The sequence below is a fragment of the Strix uralensis genome, chromosome Z (assembly GCF_047716275.1).
Source record: "Strix uralensis isolate ZFMK-TIS-50842 chromosome Z, bStrUra1, whole genome shotgun sequence".
Taxonomy (NCBI): Eukaryota; Metazoa; Chordata; class Aves; order Strigiformes; family Strigidae; genus Strix; species Strix uralensis.
Genome location: NC_134012.1, coordinates 24,240,405 through 24,259,437, shown reverse-complemented (window position 1 = coordinate 24,259,437; position 19,033 = coordinate 24,240,405). Strand labels below are relative to the sequence as shown.

General features: G+C 42.7%; 1 protein-coding gene across 2 annotated transcripts; it reads left to right on the top strand.

Moving 5' to 3' along the window:
- The first annotated feature begins 7,614 nt into the window (after positions 1-7,614).
- Positions 7,615-17,771, top strand: ALDOB (aldolase, fructose-bisphosphate B). 2 transcript variants are annotated; one of them, XM_074855108.1, is made up of 9 exons: positions 7,615-7,751; positions 14,218-14,339; positions 14,609-14,820; positions 15,351-15,405; positions 15,560-15,720; positions 15,934-16,017; positions 16,520-16,694; positions 16,850-17,049; positions 17,263-17,771. In XM_074855108.1, exons 2-9 carry the CDS (start codon positions 14,228-14,230, stop codon positions 17,356-17,358), a joined length of 1,095 nt encoding a protein of 364 aa, XP_074711209.1. In that variant the 5' UTR covers positions 7,615-7,751; positions 14,218-14,227; the 3' UTR covers positions 17,359-17,771. The 2 variants fall into 2 exon arrangements, with proteins under 2 accessions (XP_074711209.1, XP_074711210.1); XM_074855109.1 differs by lacking the exon at positions 7,615-7,751 and adding an exon at positions 7,873-7,990.
- The last annotated feature ends 1,262 nt before the right edge of the window (positions 17,772-19,033 follow it).

The window sequence follows — 19,033 nt, the reverse complement described above, 5'->3', positions numbered from 1 at the left end:
CATATTCTCAGGCTTTAATGTAGTATGGTTAAGGTAGCAGGATTTGAACATGACTGTGTATCTACTCCACTAAGTGCCTGCGTGTGTGAGAAAACGCAACCTGTTTATGCATTTTCAGTTGTGAATGTTTCAGTGCAGTGTGCGTTCTCTTCACTCTTTTTCTATCTTTGTACTATACAAATCCAGAACAATGCCCTGTTCTTTTCATAAGGATCCATTCATACTCCTTCTTGCAAAGAAAATCTCACAGCAAAGTACAATATATGGGACAGAGAAAGGAAATAGGAAGAAGAAAAAGAAAGAAACCTCAGAAAAGAAACCAACTAACTATATGCAGTTAATAAATGTTTTGATGTGGGAAATGATTTACCCATTTGTCTTGAAGTTAATTTCCTTGTTTGCCCAGTAGTACTTTATTTGTCATCCCACAAGTCCAGGGGAGGTCAGTAATTTCGCTGAGCTTCACAGCTGAAAATTAAGAACATAAATTTGAGGCATTCCTTCTAAACTATAAGACAATTTTCAGGGCATAAGAGATGAGAGAAGTTGACCGAGACACCAAACAATATGCAGAGGGCCTACAGCTTGAACCTGCTAGTGCAAGAGTGTCAGATAAGCCCGTTGAGAATGAACTCCTTTGTGCAAGGAGCATGTTAATAAATTTGTCAGGTCCTTCTGGAATAATTTCCTTAAGTGCCCAATTCACCTTTACAACAGAGGTGCTTCTTTTACTGAGCCTGCTGGGGGATATTTCAGAGTTACTCAGGTACTTGCTCAGTGCCCACCATGCCAATGTGACATCTCAGGCAAGAGTTCCTTCTGCTGCTGCCTCTGAACTTTCATAAGTAGACTGATTTTTGTTTCTGTTTTCTGTGCCACATGCTTTATTAGAAATAACAAGTCAGAGAAGGGTATTTCATCTTGGAACAGAAAATGGGAGGATACTGTGAAGTCTTAATTCCTGTTGGATTTTGTTCCACAGTTCAGGCTAAAAATGCAGTTTCAAACACACAAACCTCTTCCCTCCCTTTTCTATCAGGGGAGCAGAGCAGAGTTGCTGTATCTCAGGCTACATAAGTTCAAGGCCTAGCATTAACTCCTTGAAGTGTGGCCTTCAGATTCTGGCTTTATTTACATTAAAACAAATTTAGTGACTATTTCTGAAACAAATAGTGTGGATTTTCTTAGGTGTTGGTTCATTCCCAATAGTTCAGAGACTATTTTTCGAAGCAGCAACTACTGCTTGCACAAAAGGATTCTTTCCTGATGGGCCACACAGCAGGACTCAAGGCATTATTGTCCAAGACAGTTCAGGGGAAGTTACTCAATTAAACAAAAACTACCTTTGTTTCCAAGGTGTGTCCAACCTAAGCATGATTCTGGCCGAAGACAAAGCATAAATTGATAGGTCTCTATTAGATTAGAAGCCCAAGAGGAGATATCAATGTCTTTGGGAGATTGCACTGCTTTTGAAGAGAGAAGGAAAAAGCTATACTCTCAGCTGTGAGGAGCTGTGAATCACCAGACTGGATATTTCAATAGCAATTTGGCTGGATGCAGGGTGAATTACTTTTTTTCTAAAGATACTTACAAGCAAACTTTCTACCAAATAAACAATATTTCTATTAAAACTCTACTGTCTCTTCTTTCTGTATGCCACTGTTTGTTTTCCCGATGGGAAGATCCATCTCCTTCCTTACTATATTTGACTAAGAAAGGTACTTCTATGTTCATGCATCAGCATGGATGTAATAATTCAGATCCTACAACAATTGAGGTTGAAAAGGACCTCTGAAGGTCCCACGTCCAATTCTCCATTCAGAACAGGTCTTACTAGACCAGGGTGCTCAGGTCCTTCTCCAATCAAGTATTGAAGCATTTTAATAGGGACCTGAGATAAAATCAAGCTCTATGTGCTGGAATTTAACTGTAGTATACTTTTGCATAGAAAGGCTATACTTCACAAAAAAAAAAAAAAAAAAAAGAATAATTTCTGTGGGAGACAGTTGTAGTTGCAAAGGCACTGGCAGTTTCTCTCTCGAAGTTAAGAGTTTCTTTTTGTGTATTTGCACACCAGCTTTATAGACATCGTATCCAAATTCAGCAGATGGCAGGGGCCAACATATGGTTCTGAATAATCTTCAGTAAAACACACATCTGCCAAAAATGCATATAGAATTAGGTATGCCATGGTCTGTGCTTCTTCAGTGCATGTGTCTCTGTTGCTAGAGTAAATTCATTTCCACAATCTGTCCTGACAGCTCATGCTACGAGAGAATCCACTCCATCAGGGAGTTTATTCGTGCACCTATAGGCTAAGAGTCAGCAATATCAATGTCCACTCCCAAGTCTTTGTTCTGCATGGCAAGCTATGAATGCCACATTTCCAGCTGTGTGACCACTGGTGATTTTTAAATGCTGATGAAGAAAAATAGTGTTATATTTACTTGCTCTGTTAGTAAGCCTCTGGCCAGCTATGTATCCAGTGTCTACTTTCTCTTTGAATGTCTGCCATAGTGTCCAATGTTCCTCCAGCAGTGCAGAAACCACCTCTACAATGGTCTTTTCAGAAAACTGGTCCACTTCAGACATCTGTTGTAGTTCATATTTTGCAAATTGTATGCCAGTGTTAACATGCAGCACCTAAGTGTGCTTTCTGGGGGGACTATGAGCTGCTTAGATAAACAGGTAATAAACAGTTAAGTGTCTCCCATTATAGCTGCCAGTTGTTCGCCTACTTGCTTTTTAAAAACAAAATGTCAACAGAAAGGCACAGAGACCAGTGTCATTACTGCATTTATCTTCATGCCCTGTTACAGCTATTTTGCACAGTCCAGAAAAGTTGCCACTGGCATCCTGATTTAAAGTTGTGTCCTTGTTTGCTATCCCCACTACTGAAATTATTACAAAGATTTGGGTTTTGATAACAGTAATGTTATGTGCTTGCATGGTTTTCAATTTCAAGTCATGGTGTTTGTTGCAGCCCACCTTTAAGACACAAAGAACAAAGAACAAGCAAACCCTCACTGTGCAATCCCCTCAGTGCTCTCTGTGGGCCTGAGTCTGTTCTCCCCAACACCCTCCATACCCTCCCTGATGTACGTGTCTGCAGACACCGCTGTGGAGCCAGAAATACAGGTGATTTCTTTCAGTGGGGTTAAAGGCCAGGATCTCTGCATCAGGGGTGAGGGCTGTAGGTGAATGGGGAAAACAAACCACTTGATAAATAATACCTCTGATTAGATAGGGATGAACAAGCTGGACTTTGTGACAGTTAAGCAAGACTGCAAAGTACAGAAAACAGGAAACATCCAGCACAGTGTGGAGAGGTGAGGAGGAGGCAGACTCCACTCAGCTGAAGTCTGCTCTGATTAGACTTTAACCCCATCACGCAGGCAGCACTCTCTTGGGGCACACAGAGCCAGGTGTTTTTCATGTGGATGCATGTTAGACATTCTTCCAACTTCCAGTGTTTTTTTCCATTAAATTTCAAACCCTTTTACAGGTCTGACCACATACAAAATTGTTAAGATTAATGGTACTTAATTTACTGAAGTGCAGAGGGAAGCTTTAACTTTTTCATTTTTCTTTTGGTGACCATGTAATCTCTGAAATTGCTTCATCCGTTTCTTTCTTTTTCATCTTTCTTTCTTTCTCAGATGTACTACAGTTTGTCTCTCTTCACATTTACTTATTATTTTAATTTAAAATGTTATTTAATATGAGTAATTAAAGGCAAAATCAGTATTGAAATGATACTGCTAGAAACACACAGAAAAAACAATCATCAACTTGAAGAAACACAAGGAATTCCAAAATTTTTACCTATTGCTTTTAAACAAGGCTTTCCACTGATTTTAACATGCTTCATCCAGCAAGTCTTCACTCAAAACTTCAGTGCAGAACTGAGAGATCCTTTGACAGCAAGGTTGGCTATAACAAGGACAGCAACTACATTAACAACTATGAAAATCAAGTATTTGTATTGTCAAACTCAAGACAGCAAACCACAAATTAAGACCTAAATAATAACCCAAGCCACCTGTAAAGACAGTTTTTAGTGATCTTTAACATTTTTAAATGTATACTTCTGTCAACTTTTGTATGGTAATTTCAGATGGAAAAGTCAACATCTACAAAATCTTCAAGCCATTCAAATACAAAATTCACTTACTCCATGCCACATTTGTGAGAGGAAATGCTAGATTCTTGTATTTTAACACTATCCATCTCTTTTACAGCTGATCACCATTTTCTGTTTCCATGCTATAAAACGCACAACAATGAACATTTAAGCTCTCTTACTAGTTATGCATCTTGTCTGCTGTGATGTTTCAAACACAGATATGAGTGAGCTATAAAGATTTTTATATTACAAGATTATTTATATCAGCTTTCTCATTAACATATAAAAAAGCCATAATCCATGCAGAAAAACTTCAGTCACCATATCTAATTAGATATGTATTTAAGCAATCAATACTCATACATCCAAAACTATCAAAAAATAGTTAGTAATCCCTGCTTCCCTGCTCTATTAAAAGACTTTTCTCTTCACTAGAAAAGTGGATCAGCAATCACTGCAATAGTCTGTAATATTATTGTAAGCATACCAATAACTAAGAGTACTTGTTCTTTAGCTCAACTGCCTTCCCTTCCCATTCTCCCTGTCCTTATCCTCAGCCTGGGATCTTTGCAGTACTTCACTCTTTCCATGCCAGGGGCAGTGAGGGATGAGGAACCCTAGGGAGGCAGAGAAGATCTGGTGCTTCCTTGGGAATTGAACTCCCACAGAAAACCCCGCTTGTGTGGCCAGCCCTACAAACTGCAGAAGACAAACCCCAGATACCACTAAGATGGGTGGCAACACAACAGTAGATGCTACAAAAGGGCATGTGTTTCATGCCATTACTGAGCCACTTTGTCACAAAGTTGTTATCTGTACTCCTTAACATTCATCTGTGTGATCTCTGCCTCTCTTTGCCTCCTATTTTCCTGAAGCCTCCAAATCTGATTCCTGATCAGCATTGTTATTCCTCTGAACACACCTTCCACCAGGGCTTTGGTGTTCCTCCCACTCCATGTCCACTGAAGGTGTCCTCGTCTTCCTGTATTGCAGCGCCTGTACCAAAGTCATGCTGTCCATGGCCACAAATTCAATCTCTGTCAAAAGTAACGTCTAGGTCTAGCTACCTCTAACAAGGGTGCTCACACCAGCAGACAGCCTCTTGATAGCTACAGCCCTATGACTGCATCACATTACTCTGAAAAAGGCTTAAACAAAAAAAGAAACCATTCCAAAATTAGTTGGGTCACTGGAAAGCTGAGTTGGCTATACTATGAGTTCAAACACTAACTCAATGAGATAGGTTTACAACTTGGATAATACACCAACTTTGACATAGAATAGTTAGTGCAGTCAGTGATTTGATATTTTTTATGGGATGGGTTAGTTGCTTTGTTAAATGCCAGTACACTGCATTCCCCTCCCCCCAAAACTTACTCCTATCATTTAAGGATGCGCAAAACCATTATAACCTCATTTTTAGACGTATAATTATCCTGAAACTATGGTTATGTAGCTGTGATGATGAAAGTATGTACTCTTTTCCAGTGTTGTTTTAATATCTACTACTAATTTCTGCACAGCATGGTCAGTGATAGGTCCGCATGTTAATACTACTGAACCTTACAGTGACATTATCTAGCATGATTGTTCATTCCATATTCTTGCCTGAAAAGGTTTCCATTCCTAAATTAAGTGAAAAAGTTAATCATGTCCATTCACTTTTTTTTCTCCTCAGTCCTCTGCATCTCTGCTAGGATCTGTAATCCTAGTGCTTGAAGTGCCAGATACTGGCTCAGGACTAGAAAGGCACATACTAGCCATTACCCACATGGAAATACATATATATACTTCTGAAAGAGTTAAGAACACAAGGTGGGCTGGAGGGGATTATCTGAAGTGGTTTCTAAATGTCAGACACTGTTTTTTCCAAGAAGACTCCCCCCACATTTTCTCTAATAGCCTGTCAGACCATATCACAGATGACACTGGAAAAAGAACACTTCCAAGTACTTTCCTACCTGTGACAACTTCTAACCAAACCAGGAATGATGGGACTCAAACTCTAATTTTCTCTGTGGGCCTGAAGAAGATCATCAGTATGGCACCTTCTTGGTCTCAAGAGGTTCTTAGATAATGTACTTCATTAAAAGTGTTTTTAATCCATACTAGATGCCTCTTGTTTGTGGTGGAGAAACTTTAATACACTATGGGGTTCATCTTTCTGCTAGGATAGCAAAAATGGAATATAAAGCAAACACTGTAAAGCAGGGAAGGCTTTATATCCATGTTATGTGCCACAGCATTCTTCAGCAAAAAAGTTATGGAACAGGACATTAAAGGAAACAAAACAACACAAGCGCAAGGCGTTCAACTGGACTGTATCCTCAGATTTTTCAGAGGTTTCTCTGCTGACTGTCACAGAGTGCTACCGCTGTCAGCATGTAAACTGTTAAGATTTACTACAGGCACTGATCTTGGCATGCAGCTCTAGAAGAGGTAGGCTCAAGGAGGAAGTGCCCTAATGAAGACAGTGTTGCTCAGTGAGAGGAGAAATCACATGTCTCACCGTGTCCATGTAAAGGCTAAAGGTGTCACTACATGTGCCAAACAAATGGAGAAACTACGTCATTCTTCAGGCAAACACTGGGTCTTTGTGGTAAAGACATGCTAATGTCCAAGGTCAGAGCGTGTTGTTGCTGAGGGCATGATGTTTGCTTAACAGTCCCTGTGCTGTACTTACCTCCAGGAGTACTGACCTGCAGTATGGGGCGGGGGGGTGAGGGGAAATCAAGTCTATCTACCTGGATTTAGTGAAAAACTGTAGTGATTTCATATAAACTGGAATGCTGATGTACTGTTTATAAAGCATTAGCATTTGTCACAGAAAAAAAAATGCTAAGCAACTAACTGTAATTGTAATATGGGTAGGTGTTTCAATGGGATTTTGGTGGAAAATTTGACTTGCACTTGTGCACCTCAATCTGGACATATTTCTTCTGATAACTATCATTCGCACACATACACTGCATTAAAGGAAAACAAAACTTGAAGCTTCATTAACCCTGATACTGTAAGCATCACATTTTGCCTTTCCATATACTAATTGGAAAATATGTTTCTCTGCCAAATTTTCAAGTGAGGAAAATAAATAGGAAGTCACTGAAATTATAGTAACTCATGTCAATTAAGGATCTGTTGCATTGTTTCTGAATTTTTTTTCTACTCTTCCTTCCTGCACTGTGTAGTTTCCTAAGTACAAGCTTCCAAAAGATCTAACCCTAAATGGAAAGTTATGCACAAGATCCCTGTAAACAATTTCCATGGTTCTTCTTGTATTTCTTTTCAGTCTGTTTTAGAAAGAGGAGGCATAACTTGAAATAACTGGAAAACACCTCAGTTCACCACATCCTGAATGGCCTTATATATAGAGGGGAGGGGAAAGGGGAGGAACACCAGGAGTGAGACTAGGTCCCACTGGTTGGTCAGACAGCCAATGACCAATCTCGAGCAATGACATCTCCCCAACCAGCCTGGGGAGGAGGGAGAATGAAGGAGTGGAGGAAAAAAAAAAAAAAAAACTGTCAAGAATTTTATAAAAGTTAGTGATTAGAAGGACCCGGTCTCTTCGGCTGCAACCACCTCACCAAAAGCTTGTAGCAGCAGCAGCACTATCCACAAACAAGTAAGTATAATAATTTCATTTCTAAACGGTAGAGGTGGTATGTATATCAGCAGCTGAGACACAATGTGTTTATCTAAAGTCGGCTTGGGGAGTTGTTTTTGGTTTTGTTTTTATTTTTTTGTTCCAGGAACAGCTTGCAAGAAATAAGCACTCAGCCATTCTGCAGTGATCTTCCAATGTGACCCATTTGCTGCTAACACTGGCTTTCTAACTTAGCTTAGTCACTCAGAACTCCTGGAGTAAGTGAATCCTTAGTCTAAGGGGACTAGAGCAATAACATACCTGCATTGCTTTCTACTGCTTTGGTTTGTATGTGTTTGTTTATGCTTGTGGAGTACATAAATTTATATTTTGCAAGGAGAAGAGCGAATGACTGGAGAATGCAGCTGGTCCTGACAAACACCAATGCTGACAGAAGTGTAATTATGTGTGTTCATTGTGCAGCTTCTTCTCAAGCATTAGTGCAGTAGGGTGTATAAGATTCTTTGGCAGGGGGATGTAAGGTAGTCTGCAGTCCAGGAAACTAAAAACTGCTCTTACATTAGGTTGTATCCTTTCAAGTTGTGAACAGACAGCTTCAGAAAACTGCTCAACAAACTCAAATCCTTACCAAGTCTGGGATCATCCACCACTTTCTCAACTATCCCATGTGCCTGGCACCCAAAACTATTTAGCTCACCTGAAACACTCACCACTGCTTTACCCAGCCTCCCCTGCTGGCATTATAAGACTTGAATTCTTGTGCAAGTCTGACAGCGTTTTTTTACCTTCTCTGAGAAGAGGCCAGCCCTGAGAGAGAAGCAGCTTCACCCTAATGACTGCATTTACTTCCAAGAAACCAGCTTCTTGCTAACCTCAGCCATCTCTAGCCATCCTGAGTGCTCCAGGAGTGCTCTGCACTGACTGCAGAGGCCAGGTCCCTGTGTACGTAACCTCCTTTCATTCTTGCTAAAGAGATGAAATGGGGGTACATTTGTTCAGGGCTTGAGTATAGCTGTGAGGCTAATGTGGGAATCAGGACAGGGAACTGCAGGTCTCACATAGTCCCATGCACTTGAGATAGGATGTTGAAGCAAGGTCCCTAGACAGAGCATGAAGATGGAAAAAACCCTTGTTCCCACCCTCATAAGAGAGCAAAAACCAACCAGGCAATTTACCATCATATATGCCCCAAAGGACCTATCAAGATGGTGAAATTACTATGTCAATCAAAAACATCTGCTGCAGACTTCTGTCTGAATATATTTTTCTCCCATACCCTTGACACTTTTTAGAATCCAAAAATGAAACATTTTGCTATACCTTTACTCCCACTGCAAAGGTGAAGGGAAAAACACGCTGTTCTTCCCTCAGACCTCCTTCATACATACAGAAGGCAGAGCTGCCACTTCAACTCCCTAGAGCAAGTATTCACACAGAGTCACAGGGTAATAGTAGTCCAACCTCCCGCTCAAAGCAGGGTTAGACACAAGGTCAGACCAGGCTGCTCACAGCTTTATTCGGGTGGGTCTTGGCAGCCTCCAAGGATGGAGACACCACAGCCTGTCAACTTGCTCCTCTGCTTGGCTGTCCCAATAGTGAAAAAAAATTCTTCATACTCAGTCCAAATCTCTCTAGTTTCAACCTATGACTGCTGTCTCTCACTCTCCTGTCACATGCCGCTGTGTAGAGACTGGCTCTGCCTCTTCGATCATCACTCTGTAGGTATTGGGGGTTGCTGAGAGGTGCCCCCAAAGCCATCTCTGCTTGAGGCTGAACTAGAGCCAGCTCTGCAGCCTTACCCTCACAGAGCTTCAGCCCCCGACCTTCTCAGTGGCATCTGCTGAACTCACTCCAGTTTGTCAGTGTCTTTCCTGTACTGCGGGGGCCCAACACTGGATGCAGTACCCCTATGTGATCTAAACAGTGCTGAGCAGAGGGGGATAGTCCCTGTCCTCCCCTTGCTCTCTGGGCCAGACCCCTGCTCACACAGGATGCTGCTAGCCCTCGTTGCTGGCCCCTGTTCAGCTTGCTGCCTGTACAGGGTCCTGGGCCTTCTCCAAAGAGCTCTTCCCCCATCCCACTAGGCCTGGTGGGATCACTGCCAGGACTTTGCCCCCCCAGGCAATGTCTGGGCATTTGTCCTGGCTCAACTTCATGGTGCTCCTATTGGCCTCTTCCCGCCCTCTGTCCAGGCTCCTCTGGATGGCTGCCCAGCAATCAAGCATATCAACTAGTCCTGCCAGCTTGGTGTCATCTGCAGGCTAGATAAGAATGTGCTCTGTCAGCAGGATGGGGCCAGCCTTGCCCAGCCTTCAAACCTATCAGTTTGCCCAATGTCTAAGTAACCAGACTTACTTAGAAATAGCTTTTTAAGGGAGCTCCATAGAGAAGTGAGGCCAATAAGTAGATTTATCCACTATAAAGAGAATATATGGGGTATAACTCATTATGTGTCTGTCTCTCCTTAACATACAAGTGTAAACATGGAGTAAATCCCGTCAGGTGCAACACTGTGCCTGCATGTGATGGGCTAAATTTTTGAATACTTTTAATTCTCCTCATCAACTGTATTTATCTATTTATATATGCAACCTTTGCTTCTTCAAACCCTGCTCTTTGGAAGCAGAATCTCCTGTGTGCACAGTGCAACAACATGCACATGTGGTTTGTATTGCTAACTGTCAGAGATGATGTTGAGGGGCTTTTACTAGCAATTGAACAGGAAAAGCTACACACATGGGATACAAACCGTATTTTGAGAGTTTGGTCCTGCACTTTTGGAACCAATTTTATAAAAGAAGGTAATGAAGAGACCCAAGAGAAAAATTTACAGATTCTAATCCAATCTTTTCACGTCTGCAAACCAGGAATCAGGTGAGATTTTCTGTAAGATTAGAAGATGCCAGTCACTTGAGGTGGTTGGAAAGAAAAGACGTCAATGAAGTATTAATGTTTCTAAGATGACCTGAAGTGGAATGTAACTGTTCCTTCTGCTGTTCGTCTTGCCTCTGCCCTTTGGTTCTCACTATTAACAGGATGCAGTGCTTGTGTTGATATACATGAAGATATTTCCCGTGCAGTCCACAATTATGGTAGCTGAGAAAAACCTGAGACTTCAGCAGTACAATATTTACTTTTACAACTGTGCTGTCCCCTTTCCTCCCACCCCCACCTCCTGCTGGTCACAGGCTGGGGGCTGAACAAAGAACTCCGTTTGCTTAAGGAACTGCTGAAGCCTGACAAACACTTAAGGTAGCCATACAGCTGGGGGTTTTATGCATTCTGTGCAGTTTTATTCTTTTGTTTTTTTTTTTCTTCCACTTTTTAAAAATGTTATGTAAGCGTTACCACAAAGAGAATACATTGTATTCATACAATGTCAAATCAATGTGAAATCACTTGAGCTTGTGACACTATGATACTAGCCCACAGCCTAAACTGGGTAAATAAAAATAAAATTTCTTGAAAAACTTTAGTGGTGGGACAACTCATAGATACTGTTGCTAAGAACACAGTTCTTTCAAGCTTTTTGCTGCCTGGAAAAGTTGTCAAATTAAACAAATAAAGCAGAATAATATGGCAAATAGGCTTCGCTCTTGGGAGAATGAAATGCTCTGCCTGGCTTTGGCTGCGTGGGCACAACCATTTTACCTCAGGACCTGTAAGGTGACATATCCAGCTCTTTAAGGGGGGTACGTTAATGTTTCTGTGGATGTGCTGGGAGCTTATTCTTTACAAGGCAGCTGTATGAAGTGTTACTGAAGTGTAAGACTTCTCCACTCGCCTTTAAATGCTCAGACCAGTACCTTACAGCAGAGACACCCTTTCTGAATTCAGCGAGGAAGATCCTCAGAGATTATGCTCGTCATGAAAGAATCACAGAAAAATAAAGTCTGAAATCAAGGGTACTTGAACATCCTGGATCTTAGAGCTATCACCAGCTTTACAACTGCTCTTCTGCATTCATGTCTTCACCATTTCAGTTAGAAACACTGTGCATTTTACTCGTCCTTGTAGCTCAGCAGAGTAGCTGAGAAACACTCACCATGGCCTTACAGATCATTTGGGGGAGTCTTCTGGCAAATCTCCACCTACTCCTTCACACTCAATGAGGTACTTGCATGGAAACTGAAACTAATCTGTTGTCTTCCAATTCATCAGTGTGGAACTACACTGTATTGTTTCAGTCTCTCAGAGTATTCACTTGGAGCAGCATTATTCACTGAAAACTTGCATTTCCGTATTTTGGCAATTTGCTTTGCAGGCTGGTTTTGAGTGATAACTGTCTCTTTGTTATCTTTATGAAAACACTGGAAACAAGTAAGATACAACAGACATTAGTCTCATTGCTTATCACATTGCTGGAGAGAAAGTATACCCATAAGAACATAACTAGAGTGACTGATGATCTTGTAATTCATCTAGCTGGATTAAAGATTATCTGGATACATCTACTCGTGCTGTAGCATACCTCTGAACTGCAACTCTGAAATCCTATTACTGATTTAGCAGTTCATTAGCTTTGACCTTGGACAAGATTGTATTCTTGCCAGATCACAATTTTCCAGTCTTTTCCATGGAGACTGTGAACTACTGGAGTGATTCCTCATCATTTTGCATAGCAATTTATTTAACAGTGCTATGGTTTTGACTGAAGTGCTTACAACACAAACTGTTATTACAGTAATCATAGTAACAAGCCAGTTTCCTATTTCTAAGAAACATATCAGACACAGAAAGCAGGTGAGGGATGAGGAGGTTTACAGGTGAACTGAATTAGCTGCACGGCATAAACAACAGCTCTTCAAGTTCTTTTAGGTGGGCTGCACAGGATGAGAGCGGGGAGTGATGGAATTTTGGTCACCACAGTAGAAGGATGCTTCCCAGAGCTCTAGCCACAGTCTGGCATACAGAGCAGAGATCAGCAAAGCCTGCTTCTGCAGGAGCACAGCAAGGCATTTCAGTGCTTGGAAAAGGAGGGAGCCCTCCCTCATCTGATGCAGTCTTCATCACACACTCCTTCAAATTCCCTCTATACCTAGAATGACTCACCATTGATAAGTTGCATCGGATGAATTCTAGTCTCAAACAACTCACAGAAAGGTAAAGCAGACATCTGGACACTGCATCTGACTGGTCTGTACTGGTAGACAATGCCATTTGAATCTTGCACAATAACATTACCCATACCAAAGTACATTCAACTATAAATCAGAGACACGGATTTATAGCTATCACAGTACAGTGATGGCATGTTGCCAGAAAAAATCTGGCACCATTTGGCATGGTGCACAGAACTCTTGTTACCCTGCCATGAGTAGCAGCTAGACCCCTGACCATTTCTCCCCATTAGGCCCTTCAGCAGGGAGGATAAGACAAGGATTCTGTGGCAACGTATCTGCATGCTAGGAAAAAGAATGGAGGACCTGGCCGCGTACATGCTTATATGGAGAAACATATCTGCTAGCCATCTCTGGCACACGGTAAAACAGGAAATGGCATGTTCTCACTCCTCTCTAAGGCTGAGTTTGGCAATCGAAAATGCAGACACTGGTCAGGGGCCTGCCTCTCTGGAGGAAAATTGATATTGGAGATCTTTTCTGTTTCTTTAATGATTCATCTCGTGGATTTACCATCCATTGATAAAACATTGGGTGTTGTTTTAGCTATAGTATATGATAAACAGAGGGAAGAGAGTCTTCTTTTTCTCAGGCTCACAGGCTTACACACATAGGGAAGTAACTTGGACTATTCAGATGATCTGAGAAACTGTAATATAATGCCATATAATCAAAACTTGAGTAAGATCAAGCATTTTGTCATAACAAGACAGAACCTGGATTTCAGGTGCTGGACATCTGCAGTTGATAAGCCTCTGCCACAGCTGAGAAGATAGAAATGGGTGGTGAACCACCCTAAACCCCCAGGTCTTACATAGAGTAAGCAATGTGCTACAGTTGTGAGAGCAGCCATGGGGAGGAGAGAATTAGGAAGCAAGGCAGGAGGGTGGGCATGGAAAGTCAGCTACACAAAGTAGCAAATAACTGCCAACACAGGCCAGGGAATGGCAGAAGGGCATTGCTAGGAAATGTGTAAAGGTAAGCCATGTGATAACTGGCATTCTTCTGATTGGGACCAAAAAGTCTGCAGAGTCAGCAGTTAACATACTTGTTAGTTTGGTGCATGTTTTTATGACAGACTGACCTTCTGGGCAAATCCATCTCTTTCCCATGCAAATGCAGAGTCTTTCCCACTTTGGTGCTGGAAAGATGCATTAGGATATGTCTCCTGCATTTATTTCTTCTGGTTTTGCTGGGTGCACCAAGCCAAGAAGAACTCGAATGGATTTCTGAGCATGTGTCTGTGGTAACAGGGTCCAGACAAGCACCAAGAGCCCTCCAATAGAAATACCTGAGTGGGGTCTCTGATTCACAGTTTGTGTATACAGTCTCCCCCAGCTTGTAACAGTAATTCTCTTCCACAGATAAGACAACATGACCCACCAATTCCCAGCGCTGTCTCCGGAGCAGAAGAAAGCTCTTTCAGATATTGCTCAGCGGATTGTGGCTTCAGGAAAGGGGATCTTAGCTGCAGATGAATCAGTAGGTGAGTTTTGGATATCAATCAATTAGCAGTACCCAAGACTTTTAAGTTTGCTTCATCTTTGAAATCAGTAGAATAAATTAAAACACTTAAAAACTGTTGACTGAGCAGGAACACCTCTGCCAGGCTGGACTTCGTCTACAGCAACAAAAGTTGACAAACTGTGGACTGAGAAGAGAAGCTCTGAGCTGAAGCCCCAGTTCATTACTACATACTGGGACCAGGAGGCCAGGCAAGCCTAACACCTCTCTGACCTGTGTCCACCTCGTTAGGTACCATGGGGAACAGGCTGCAGAGGATCAATGTGGAGAACACAGAGGAGAATCGCCGGGCTTTCCGAGAGATCCTCTTCTCTTCAGATGCCTCCATCAATCAGAGCATTGGGGGAGTGATCCTCTTCCACGAGACTCTCTATCAGAAAGACAGCAGTGGAAAGCCATTTCCAGCTCTCATCAAAGAAAAAGGCATTGTGGTGGGAATAAAGGTGAGTATTTGTACATCTCTGGCTGGCAGTGTAATCCAAACCCCATCTCCAGTGAAAATTATATATGGGGCTACACTCTCTCCTGCCAGACACTTCTTTTTGTCTTTTGTGCTTGTTTTTAAAAACACTGGAGGATCTCTGCCACCATTCTCTGCATTGCTTTTGTACAACTAACCAAGGGCACATCTGCATTTGATGCAGGAACTTTGCATCCACCAACTCCCATCTGCTCACCATTCACTGCAATTAAATCCATCCATGCAGTAACCTAAATCCAGTCCTTTTCCACATCTGACAGAGCTCTTGAGCCATTCCCTGCAGCCATCTACACACTGCCCCTTCCTCTTACCCAATTCACTCCTTTTCTTCCCCTTTGCTCCAACATTTCCCTTCTTTGCACCTTTACCGTGTTCAGCTCCATACTTTACTCACAGTCAGCCTGCAAAGACAGACTAGCCATGGGTAAGAAAATAAGGATGGGACTGATCGCCATCCCTCTGTAACCCTCCCTGTTTTCCTGGTCTCCACAGTTGGATAAAGGCACAGCACCCCTAGCAGGAACAAATGGAGAAACCACCATCCAAGGTAAGGAGAGCTCTAAGGAGCCTAAGCTATGCCTGGTGCAGCAAAAGCCATGGGGTGACTCACCCGAGTCGCAGCCTTGGCTGGTGTCATGGTACTTTTCAGAGCTACATTGTGAAGAACTGCTCTCAGTGAAGCACTCTTCTTTCATCTGCAGGGCTGGACGGACTGGCTGAGCGCTGTGCCCAGTACAAGAAGGACGGTGCTGACTTTGGCAAGTGGCGTGCAGTGCTGAAGATCACCAGCACAACACCCTCTCAACTCGCCATCCAAGAGAATGCCAACACATTGGCACGCTATGCCAGCATTTGTCAGCAGGTATCTATCCTCCAGCAACCTTTCCTGAGATGCTGTTGCCCCTTCTCACCGATAACATGCTAGGTATCTTGAAGGGCAGATCTCCGAGAGGGTTGTGGGAAAGATGAGGAAGAGGGCAGTGCAGCAAGAAGGAATACCACCAAAGTTAGCATAGACAACAAGGACAGTTTTTCTTCCACATCCCCAAAGATCTCCCTGTTTTTCTTTTCTTAGCATGGCTTGGTGCCTATTGTGGAGCCAGAGATCTTGCCTGATGGAGACCATGATCTCCAGCGCTGTCAGTATGTCACAGAAAAGGTAAGAGATTCCTGCCCCTCTCCTCCCCTTCACAAATCAGTAGCTAATCTTACACAGAGTGCATTCACATATGTCAGAGAGTTTTGACCAAAAAGGTACTTCATAACTGTATCACTGAAATGAGTGCTTTGGGAATGATTAAAGAGTGGCTTGTGGTCAAGTAATGAGTTAAAAGCAAATGAGAAAGTAGAATCCATGCTTTTGGATTTCCACTCAAACTGACAATATAAGCATTCTTGATCTCAAAAAGATGCATTGGGAGCAAAAACACCCCTCTTTCAGTAGTTCAGTTTGCAGGGACAAATCCCGTAAATATTGAGAGTGGTATACTGGTCATCTCAAAAGTAGTGATGTCTCTGGGGCTGCAACCCCTGTGATAAATTGCATGAGAAGGCAAAGTTCAATTTGATCTTCTCACACTCCCAAGGAATAAGCTGTCTTTCCACAGCAGGTTGAGGTGAAGATTTGAGCAGAGGTCTGTATTCAACCCTCATGTTTTCAGGTTCTGGCTGCTGTCTACAAGGCCTTGAATGATCATCATGTGTACCTGGAAGGGACACTGCTGAAACCCAACATGGTGACGGCTGGGCATTCCTGCCCCAAGAAGTACACCCCTCAGGATGTAGCCGTAGCAACTGTCACTACTCTTCTCCGCACCGTTCCTGCTGCCGTTCCTGGTGATTTCCGACTCATTCCTATGTATCCATTCACACTGTCACTCTTGATGGCTTTGGTCCTACATCTGACAGGCTTGCTCCTCTGGCACGTAGGGGTCAGGTACTGTGGTGGCTGGAGCACTCCATTTCTAAGCCTTGAAACCTCTTTCTTGCAGGAATCTGCTTCCTGTCTGGAGGTCAGAGTGAAGAGGAGGCTTCTGTCAACCTGAATGCCATGAATCAGTCCCCTCTGCCTAAGCCTTGGAAACTGACCTTTTCATACGGGAGAGCCCTGCAAGCCTCTGCCCTGGCAGCATGGGTGGGCAAAAGTGAGAACAAGAAGGCTGCACAGGAGGCTTTCCGCAAGCGGGCACAGGTATGAGGCCTTCTCCCAGTGCAGAGAGTTTCTGCTCACCACGAAGGAAGGTGACAACACATCTCCTCTGTCCCCACTCCTCCTGGTGCTTCAGGCTGACCAGGGATGTTATCCTCTTAATTTTGCCTCGTTTGGTTACTCCTGCTGTCTTTCCACATCTGTCTTTCTTACTCCAAGCTAACTGGTTTCCCCTCCTTTTTCTTTCTTTTTCAGATCAACAGTTTGGCTTGCAGGGGACAGTATGTCATGTCTGGAAAGACTGACACAGCTGCCATGCAGTCACTTTTCACTGCCAGCTACACCTACTGAAAGCACAGGAACCTTCCTTCGTCCTGTCTCTCTTCACAAGGTGGAAGATGTTTGGAAATGAAAGAAAAACAAAGAAATCTAATTTCCCTTACCCTTAACAAAACTGGGGATAAAATGGATTAGCTTCCTCTCCATCCTTCACTCCCACAATTTACTGATGGAATATTCTCGTTTCATCTGCCCATTCCAAAGAAGGGGAATTCTTTCCATACAACAGACAACAGCTGCCAATGAATCATGAACCTGTTCTCCCTCTGGTTTAAACCTAACCCCAGATTAGTAGGCAGATTAAGTAGTTCCCTATCAATTCAAATAAATACCCTTGCCCATTACCACATTTTGCAGCCAAAATCTGAATTACAAAACCTGACTGTGTCTTCAATCATGGGAATAAAACAGTAATTGAAAACTAATCTTTATCTCACAATTTTTTTTTCTGTATAAACTTTATAGTTTCTTTCACACATCTGTGGTTTTTAGTAGCCTATCCAAAGATTAAATCACAAAGTGTTACTGCTGGTGAGCTTGGGAAACCCTGAGGAGATAAAAGGGAAACAATCCAATAGTGATACAGCTGGAGAGGTTAATCCTCCTAACAGAAGTCTGACAGACACTGAGAAAACTTCAGAGATGTATATGGCAAGCAGTGCACAGGACTCAAGCCACAGATAAATAACACACCTTCAGAACCTTGTCCTCCCTCTGGAGAATCATGGTTGGTGTGATGAGGCTGCTATACACTGAGTTAGGGTTGCACTGGTTGAGTTCGTGCTGTGCAAAGACTATTATTCCAAAGCGCTTTTACGGTGGTATTTTCCACAATAACTAACGTAAAACATGCAAGGAGGCATCTTGGCCTACCCTGCTGGCATAGCTTGAATAATTAGGTTGATGTTGAAGGCCCACAGTTTGACCTTTGGTATATTGCTATGTACCTGTTAGAGATGTAAGCTTTGTTAGCTGAAGCGCAATGAGACAGCTGTTATGAAAAAAAGGCATAAGTGGCAGAAATAGCAGACCTAAGTAAATAAGAATATGCAAGAGTATTAGCCTGGCAACACACTACACCAATCAACTAGCAACACCTCGGAGCAGCCCACCAACCAGCAAAGACCACACAACCCAGAAGATGCCCCACCTCTCCCTTCAGGGCCACCCAAGACCAAGCCTGCGCAGCTGGAGCCACCCCGCTCTGCAGGCTGCTCCTCCAGTCACCGGCACCCACTGCTCCTGCCAGCAAGGAGAGGGAAAACAGGCAAAATCACTGACCTGTAACCTCCTTGTGTGCTTTGCATTACTAACCAGTCTTTCACAGAGGCAATAAATAACCAAACTCCTTCACAGGGATCCAACCACTGCATAATTAATACATGCATTTAGCCTGTACTGACCATGAATGAAGACAGGAGACTTGCTAACACTCTAGAGGCCGATACCAGTATCAGGAACACCACCTCTTTTCTGGTTCAGCTGTGGTCCTGTAGGTCTCCGAGCACCTGAGTTCAAATAAACCCCTGCTCCTGATGAGAAGCATCCCACTGATCTTCTGATCTATGTAGATTGCTTCTCTTAAAACTTAAGAGTGGAAAAAACGTTTCTCCAAACTGTCAAAAGAAACCTCTTCACTTTATGAAACTAAAATGTAGCTTTGCTAAATAATTCCTGCTCCTTTGCT